Source organism: Bidens hawaiensis, unplaced genomic scaffold, assembly GCF_021521415.1.
Source record: "Bidens hawaiensis isolate Kalapana, Puna unplaced genomic scaffold, B.hawaiensis_p1.1 tig00032042_1, whole genome shotgun sequence".
Classification (NCBI taxonomy): Eukaryota; Viridiplantae; Streptophyta; class Magnoliopsida; order Asterales; family Asteraceae; genus Bidens; species Bidens hawaiensis.
The window spans coordinates 50,954-59,862 of record NW_027505232.1 but is presented as its reverse complement, the minus strand read 5'-3'; the positions used below and the strand labels follow the sequence as shown (position 1 = coordinate 59,862).

Here is an 8,909-nt window from a genome sequence, read left to right as displayed (position 1 = left end):
ATGGAAAAGTTATTTGCTATACTGATATTTTGTTAAGAATAAATTAAATGTATTCAGTAGATGAAAATAGTAACAAGTTAACAGTCCATAGTGTGTACACCGATAAAATAAAATAGATGATGTTTAAAAAGATCAGTTTCATCACAAGTGCATGTGACCAGGTTAGATAAATGTTGCACGTAATGTGTGGACTTTATTTTTATTTTTCATACACCTTGTTAAACTGTATGGATGTTCAACCTTCTCTTTCATCTTTTAAGAATGACTACTTAAAATTCCAGACTTTTTATGCTCAGGTGGATACAACCATAGAGGAAATGTCGCTGAATGGCCCGAGAAACACCTAATCATGCTAATATCAACCTTTTCTTTGACCTAATCTGTCGAAGCACGAAATGAATCTTACCTGATCCATGACGATGTTTCCACGGATTTTCGAGATGAACGAACCACGTCTTGATCTTCTTCTTCAGCGGCTGCGCCTGTGACCTGCAATGGTTTCGGGGGTGTGGAGGTGACTGCTAAGATATCCTGAGGATTTCTTGTTTACAGACACAAAAAGTGGTGGTGGCTCTTATTGAGCATGACCACATGATAAGGAGGTGGAGACCTCCTTATATAGAGTCTCATGGCCACCATCATGGTACCCTAATGGGCCTAGCCCAATTAGGGTTACCTCCACAAAACCCCCTCAGCCCAATAACATTGTATTAGTCCATGTAATGAAATAAGCCAAACATAATAGATTTAGGGTCGCAGAACCGGGTTTTAGTACAATACCCCTACAAGCCCCCCAAGTCCAGTGTTGCTCCTGGGCGCGCAAGCGTCTATGTGGAGTGCTGGACTTTATAAGGTGTGAGGCGGTTTTTTCCCTTTTCTTTGGCCTTGTCTTTATTGTCTGAGTTTTGGAAGGTTTTCCCCATGATGGTGACAAGCTGTAAAAATAATGAAGCCTGCGCGTGAGGCGGCTTACGAGCTATAATAATAGAGCCTGCGCGAGTGGCGACTTATGAGCTAAGAATAATAATGCCTGCGCGCGAGAGGCGTCTTACGAGCTGTAGCATAATAAAGCCTGCGCGTGGGGCGTCTTACGAGCTATGAGAATAATAATGCCTGCGCGCGAGAGGCGACTTACGAGCTAAGAATAGTAAAGCCTGCGCGCGAGAGGCGTCTTATGAGCTATAAGAATAATAATTGAGCTGGCGCGTGAGGCGACTTACGAGCTGAGAATAATAAAGCCTGCGCGCGAGAGGCGTCTTACGAGCTGAGAATGATATAGCCTGCGCGTGAGGCGCCTTACGAGCTGTGAGAATAGTAAAGCCTGCGCGCGAGGCGTCTTATGAGCTTTGAGAACAATAAAGCCTGCGCGTGAGGCGACTTACGGGCTGTAAGAATAATAACAGCTTGCGCGCGAGGCGTCTTATGAGCTGTGAATAATAAAAGCCTGCGCGCGAGAGGCGTCTTACGAGCTTTGAGAATAATAATGCCTGCGCGCGAGAGGCGACTTACGAGCTAAGAATAATAAAAGCCTGCGCGCGAGAGGCGTCTTACGAGCTTTGAGAATAATAATGCCTGCGCGCGAGAGGCGACTTACGAGCTAAGAACAATAATTGAGCTGGCGCGTGAGGCGACTTACGAGCTGTGAAAGTAATAAAGCTTGCGCGCGAGGGGCGTCTTATGAGCTATAAGAATAATAATTGAGCTGGCGCGTGAGGCGACTTACGAGCTGAGAATAATAAAGCCTGCGCGCGTGAGGCGTCTTACGAGCTGAGAATGATATAGCCTGCGCGTGAGGCGCCTTACGAGCTGTGAGAATAGTAAAGCCTGCGCGCGAGGCGTCTTATGAGCTTTGAGAACAATAAAGCCTGCGCGTGAGGTGACTTACGGGCTGTAAGAATAATAACAGCTTGCGCGCGAGGCGTCTTATGAGCTGTGTGAATAATAAAGCCTGCGCGTGAGGCGACTTACGGGCTGTAAGAATAATAACAGCTTGCGCGCGAGGCGTCTTATGAGCTGTGTGAATAATAAAGCCTGCGCGTGAGGCGACTTACGGGCTGTAAGAATAATAACAGCTTGCGCGCGAGGCGTCTTATGAGCTGTGTGAATAATAAAGCCTGCGCGTGAGGCGACTTACGGGCTGTAAGAATAATAACAGCTTGCGCGCGAGGCGTCTTATGAGCTGTGTGAATAATAAAGCCTGCGCGTGAGGCGACTTACGGGCTGTAAGAATAATAACAGCTTGCGCGCGAGGCGTCTTATGAGCTGTAATAATAGTGGAGCTTGCGCGTGAGGCGGCTTACGAGCTACTTTATGTCACGCGCCACGTGCAGATGTTGTATGCGCGTGCGCGTAGACTTTGGTTTTGTGTTATGCGCCACGCGCAGATGTTGCGTGCGCGTGTGTGTAGACTGTGACATGTGTGAGCATGTGATGCGTAAGCATGTGTAATATGCGTGAGCATATGTGATGCGTGAGCATATGGTATGAGGATTCCCAACCCCTAAGTTTGGCGCGTAGCCATATGAGATATTATGAGGATTCCCAACCTTGAAGTTTGGCGCGTAGCCATATGGGATATTATGAGGATTCCCATCCTTGGCGCGTAGCCATATGGGATATTATGAGGATTCCCAACCTTGGCGCGTAGCCATATGGGATATTATGAGGATTCCCAACCTTGAAGTTTGGCGCGGAGCCATATGGGATATTAGGAGGATTCCCAACCTTGGCGCGTAGCCATATGGGATATTAGGAGGATTCCCAACCTTGCAGTTTGGCGCGTAGCCATATGGGATATTAGGAGGATTCCCAACCTTGAAGTTTGGCGTGTAGCCATATGGGATATTAGGAGGATTCCCAACCTTGGCGCGTAGCCATATGGGATATTAGGAGGATTCCCAACCTTGAAGTTTGGCGTGTAGCCATATGGGATATTAGGAGGATTCCCAACCTTGGCGCGTAGCCATATGGGATATTAGGAGGATTCCCAACCTTGACGCGTAGCCATATGGGATATTAGGAGGATTCCCAACCTTGAAGTTTGGCGCGTAGCCTGATGCGCGCATGCACGGCGATAGAGTGGTGACTCGCGAGTGCGCGTGCATGACGGAGGTCTCTTGCGCAAAACCCAGATGGTGGTTTCCGCGGCGACACATGCATGGCTGCGAAGTGAGAAACCACGGGCGTGCGTACATGGCGGCGGAAGTCTGGTAATTTCCGGATCTGCAATTTAAGAGTCAGATCTGCAACTTTAGACCTAAAATCCAGGTCTGTAATCTAGACCTAGATCTGTAAATCAGATCTGGACAGATCTGAAGCCCGGAGCAGATTTAAGACCATCACAGATTCGGAGATCTGATCATTCCAATCACGGATTTTCCTTCTTGCCCAGATCTGGAAGCCTCTTTTTAGATCTATGGATCTTTTTGAGCTTTAAATAGAACAAGCTTTGAAGCCTTTTTCTGTAAACTTCCAGATCTGCGTTTTTCTTGGGAGAGATCTGACAGCCGAGATGAAGATCGAAGGGCAGTTCGTTGCCGTCCCACGGATGGCGCCAATGTCGAAGCACGAAATGAATCTTACCTGATCCATGACGATGTTTCCACGGATTTTCGAGATGAACGAACCACGTCTTGATCTTCTTCTTCAGCGGCTGCGCCTGTGACCTGCAATGGTTTCGGGGGTGTGGAGGTGACTGCTAAGATATCCTGCGGATTTCTTGTTTACAGACACAAAAAGTGGTGGTGGCTCTTATTGAGCATGACCCCATGATAAGGAGGTGGAGACCTCCTTATATAGAGTCTCATGGCCACCATCATGGTACCCTAATGGGCCTAGCCCAATTAGGGTTACCTCCACAAAACCCCCTCAGCCCAATAACATTGTATTAGTCCATGTAATGAAATAAGCCAAACATAATAGATTTAGGGTCGCAGAACCGGGTTTTAGTACCATACCCCTACATAATCTATATATGTTTCTTAAATTAGTGTGTTTTTTTTTAAAAAGTGATAATGTTACTGTACGTTACTCATGGTCTAGCAGTCTATTGGTATTGTGTTTGTCCTTTCAAAGTCCATGCAAATGCAAAGTTTGAAGTATTGTAGGTAGGAAAAATTTGTTATTCGAAAAAAAAAAAATTTATAATGCTACTGTTGGCTATATATCGATCACTCGATTGATCTTGTCCATACGTTAGGTTGATTAAATTGATTGGTTGACATTGTGAATAAAATTGTATTTATAAAACTATAGTTGTTTAAAACATGTAATGAAAATGTTTGATTTAAAGATGTTATGCTGTCGAAATTTGTATAAATGAGAGAATCGTTTTTCTCATTTGTTAAACTATAGACTTGTATTTAAATGGCTATACGAGAAGCCTAAGACCAATAAAAATATGGGTTCTCCTAACTCTTCTAGCTATGTATTTCGTCATTGTTATATATTGTTATGTCTATCTTTATTTTCAAGAAATCATTGTAGGTTTTGTACGTTTTAATATACAAAATATTATATATCTTTATTATTTCCAGGAAGTTAATGTATATAAATTAAATATTATTTATTTGATGAAAATCAAAATAACCAACAAATTTCTCATGGAAATGTGCTGTGAATGTTCAAACAAGCTGTCGGTAATTCATAGGTGATGCAATGGTCAGTAATCTACCATTAAACTGGTGTTTTTAACATACTGATTAAAGCACATTAACAACCAATATTGTCAGTAATTTGCTAGCTAGGATACTTCCTGCTGATGATAAATTCAATATATCGTCTGCAAATTCTCCTTCATCGCCATTTATCGATGGAGTATCACTGGCCTATACTACCTTCAACCAACGTGTACTCCATTTCTGAAGCCTTATGTTTTGTAATGACCGAAAAACATTGTTTTTATGAAGGTATGATTCATTGTTGATTACAAGCATCTTGTTACCATGTTACGTAGTATGTCTAACATTTCACAACGCTTGTGTTCAGCATTCCAGTTTTGATTCATTTTTTAGAATTAAGATTGGATTGACTTGATCATTCCCTAAAATTCATAAATGTATATTAGCATCAAGTTTTACTGTGTATTTTTTTTTATTTTAAAAAAGAATCTTATTTACAATTATAAAGGGAAATAGGAAATGCATAAGGACACAACCCAGATATAGTACTTGTTGTCATTTCTCTATTGACATTGTAAGTTCAAACAACCACATCGTATAGAATAAAAGTACGATATATACTACACAAATACACACATAATTAAAATACACATTAATTCATAATATGGATAAGTTAAAATATAAAGTATAACAAAAATAAGAAAAGCAAGAAGTAATCTAATTAATTGATCTTAAATTTGAATAGTGAAGATTAATTTAAGAATAAAAATTGATTACAAGGTCATTAAGATAATAACACATTTATGATGATTTTTACTCTTCACATGCAAGAAACATCTCAATTTATCCATCATTTTATAACATCAATAACTTTTTCTTACGACATTTTTTTTAAATCACCATAATAACAAACGTTTTTTTTATCTTTAATATGAATATCATATTGTTATATAAAAATAAAAACTAGTGTTTTTATATTGTGTTATTTGGTTGTTCATTTTGTTATTTATTGAGTTTTTTCTAGGCAATGTGGTATAGATTTTGGTCATTATGTTTTTTAATTGGTATTCATATTAAAGATAAAATTTAAAACAAATATTAAATCATTTTGTCTTTTTGTTCGTCATTGTGTTTTTGTGCTCAACATTTATCTTTCTACTTATCATTGTATTTTAGTCATTGTGTAATACCTTAATTGTCTTTTGTTCGGAATTGACATGTATCATTCACTTAATTTGAGAAAAATAGTATTATGTTCATTGTGTATTACGTTCAAGTCATTGTGTAATATGTAGTTTCTATTGTGTTTTACGTTTCAGATCATTGTGTTATATATATTCACCATTGTGTCTTACTTTCCATTGTGTTTTACGTTTCAGATCATTGTGTTATATATATTCACTATTGTGTCATACATTTCAATTCATTATGTTATAAGCATTCATCATTGTGTTTTACGTTTCAGGTTATTGTGTAATATGTATTAATTATTGTGTTTTATGTATTAGATAATTTGTTTGTATTTTTAATTATATTTACATATTATTATTATTACGCAACGGTATTATTATTTTAAAAAAACACAATGATAAATTGAAAGACACAATGACGAAAGAAACACAATGACAAGCAGAAAAACACAATGGTAAGCAAAAAGACATAATGACGTAATTTTTGTTTTAATTTTATATAACAAAATCATACTTATATTAAATATGAAAAAATGATTATTATTATGATGATTTTTTTTTAAAAAAAAAATATCATATGAAAAAATTATAAATGTTTTAAAATAATGATCAAGGAATTAATATTTAAAGAAATAAAATTTGTACTATTATTTTTATACATATTTTTCTTTAATCAATTAACACATGTTAGTTAATTATAACTTCTAGTATTTTTTTATTTTTGTTGTTGTGTGTAGAATATCCATAAAATGGGATAAAAGGAACAAGAAATGCATAAAGTCACTACCTTGATAGTACTTTGCTGTCTTTTCTCTATTGACATAATAACTTCAAACAACACATCAATCATATCATTTAAACGAAACAAACGTGAAATATAAAACATAAAAAGACTCAAAAAAGAACACAGAAAGTGAAACAAATTAAAGTCTTAAACTCAAGGGATAAGAAACGAACATGCATAATTAATTCTTAAAGGTGAAGACATATGATCATCATGTCCTACGATGATCAAGCACATTGATATTGTTGGTTCTTTGTCTCTTCACACTTCCAGAAGAAGATTCATGATCCCCATTTGCTTTCTCCATCACTGCTTTGAATGCTTCTTGGATCATGCTAATCGAGTAACTATCGACGTTGTTGTTTGAATCTTGATCTCCGGTGATGAACAAGACGTTCTTCATACGACCTCCAAGTGTTGTGATCTCGGCTTTTAGGGTTCTCAGCCTAAGAGCCTTTAGGGTTTTGATGAGATCCGGTAAGAGATCGGATCGGTCCTCACAGCATAAGGATGCTCTGATGATTATATTACCTTCTTCGTCAGAGGTGTTGTCAATTGTTAATTCATCAGTTTCTGTTGGGACTGGACTTTGTTCCGCTATTATGGATGTTTGACGCTTGAGCTCCTTCACATGTTGTATCACTTCAGCTAACAATGAAGCCTTGTCCGTCTACACCAACCACAACCACATAAAATGTTATATTATTAGCTTTAAATATTTTCCAAAAAATATAACCGGGATGCTATTTTATATATAATAAGACATGATTCATGAATCATTAACAAAAAATGCTTTAACTTCCACCCACATATATATACGCACTCAAAGATATGCATGCAGCATGCTCATATGATGCACACCTTGTCATTTATGCGTTCCTATGAATGTCGAAGAAAGATAATTAATGGACAGTGAAAGAAAACATGATCGAGTTATTAATAAATTAATAACCATAGCTTTCAAATACATGATATAATTTATTAAGTATATATGATTTGACAAAATGATATGAAGAAATATGGTTTATTTTGGGAAGCATTTAAAAATTTGGCATGAGATCTCAATTGCGAAAATTATTGTGACACAAAAAACTTCAAACTTACCAATTTGCGGCATAAATTTATTTCCAGTTTACCTCAACAATGAATGTGAGTGAAACATAATTTTTAAATTTTGGTTTTTGATGGTTTAACTAAGAATGAACACCTACTTTGGTGGTGCTAGGGAGTAAGCTACGGAGTTTAGCAAGATGATTATTGATTCTCTCTCTACGTCGTCGTTCCGCTTCACTGTGGCTCTTTGAAGCTGCTAAAGCTTTAGCATCCATGATCTCTTGAGCAGTCATCTTACCCATTTCTGCTTGGAGCCCAAACGGCATAGACCCCGGTTGAACCATCTGGCCCAGTGTCTCGGATATGAGCCTCAAGTTATGGTCTGATGACGAAGTACTACCATCATATGCAAACTGCAAGCCACCAGGAACCCTCCTATTAAACAAACTACCATATGAGGACAGTGGTGGAGGTGGAGGTGGCGGAGGGAAGAGGTTATACGAGCTGTGATCTCCGGCAGGGAAGGCAAGATCCGGAGTATAACCGGTGGTGTGGTGGTGGAATACTTGAGGTAGGATATTCCAAGGCTGTTGCTGAGGGTGCATGATCGGAGAGACTTCTGATGAAGATGTGTATGAGTAATCATTCATGTTTTGATGATGAATTTGTTGCGCAATGAATGGGTGTTCTTCAAATGTTGTGTTTTGAAAATCTTGATAGTGATCACCTTCTTGTTCTTGTTCGACTGGTTCTTGTTCTTCTCTCTTAGAAAACATAATAGGTATGTACACCAACCCACATATCAATAAAAAATAAATTTGAGAAGAAACAACTCTGGTGGAATAAGAAAAGAATGGTATGAGAAAAGTGTTAAATAAACCTTCTTATCATAGTGAAGCCACTTAATCACATCACCTTTCTCCTTTTCTGAATAGAACCTTGTTTTTTAATAACTCTCTCTCTCTCTCTCTCTCTCTCTCTGTGAAAAATGTCAGGTTTTGTTCTGTACGGTGGGGGTGTTGATAGAGCCTATTGAACCTTGGAACAATCAAGTGAAAACTACTTTCTTGTTTGTGCTAATATTTTGTGATGATCTTCTAGGGTTTTCCTATTTGATTTCTCCTTTCATTAGGGAGTGACCGCCTCTTACCTTTCCTTACTCCTTACGAAATTAATACCCACACACCACGAGTGTGTCTGCGAGATGCAACGAAAATAACAGTTAAATGCTGTCAAGTGTTAACGAGCCGAATTGAATCAAGC

General features: G+C 38.3%; 1 protein-coding gene across 1 annotated transcript; it reads right to left on the bottom strand.

The window, feature by feature from the left end:
- Window positions 1-6,795: 6,795 nt before the first annotated feature.
- LOC143611705 (transcription factor bHLH30-like) lies at window positions 6,796-8,610 on the bottom strand. The gene is made up of 2 exons (XM_077085874.1): window positions 7,805-8,610; window positions 6,796-7,263 (listed from the first exon to the last, which is right to left on the bottom strand). Exons 1-2 carry the CDS (start codon window positions 8,420-8,422, stop codon window positions 6,805-6,807), a joined length of 1,077 nt encoding a protein of 358 aa, XP_076941989.1. The 5' UTR covers window positions 8,423-8,610; the 3' UTR covers window positions 6,796-6,804.
- Between the last annotated feature and the right edge of the window lie 299 nt (window positions 8,611-8,909).

Coding starts and splice junctions, on each gene's coding strand:
- LOC143611705 (XM_077085874.1), bottom strand. CDS start 8,422: ATGTTTTCTAAGAGAGAAGAACAAGAACCAGTCGAACAAGAACAAGAA. Junction 7,264..7,804: donor TACTCCCTAGCACCACCAAA/GTAGGTGTTCAT, acceptor TGGTTGGTGTAG/ACGGACAAGGCTTCATTGTT.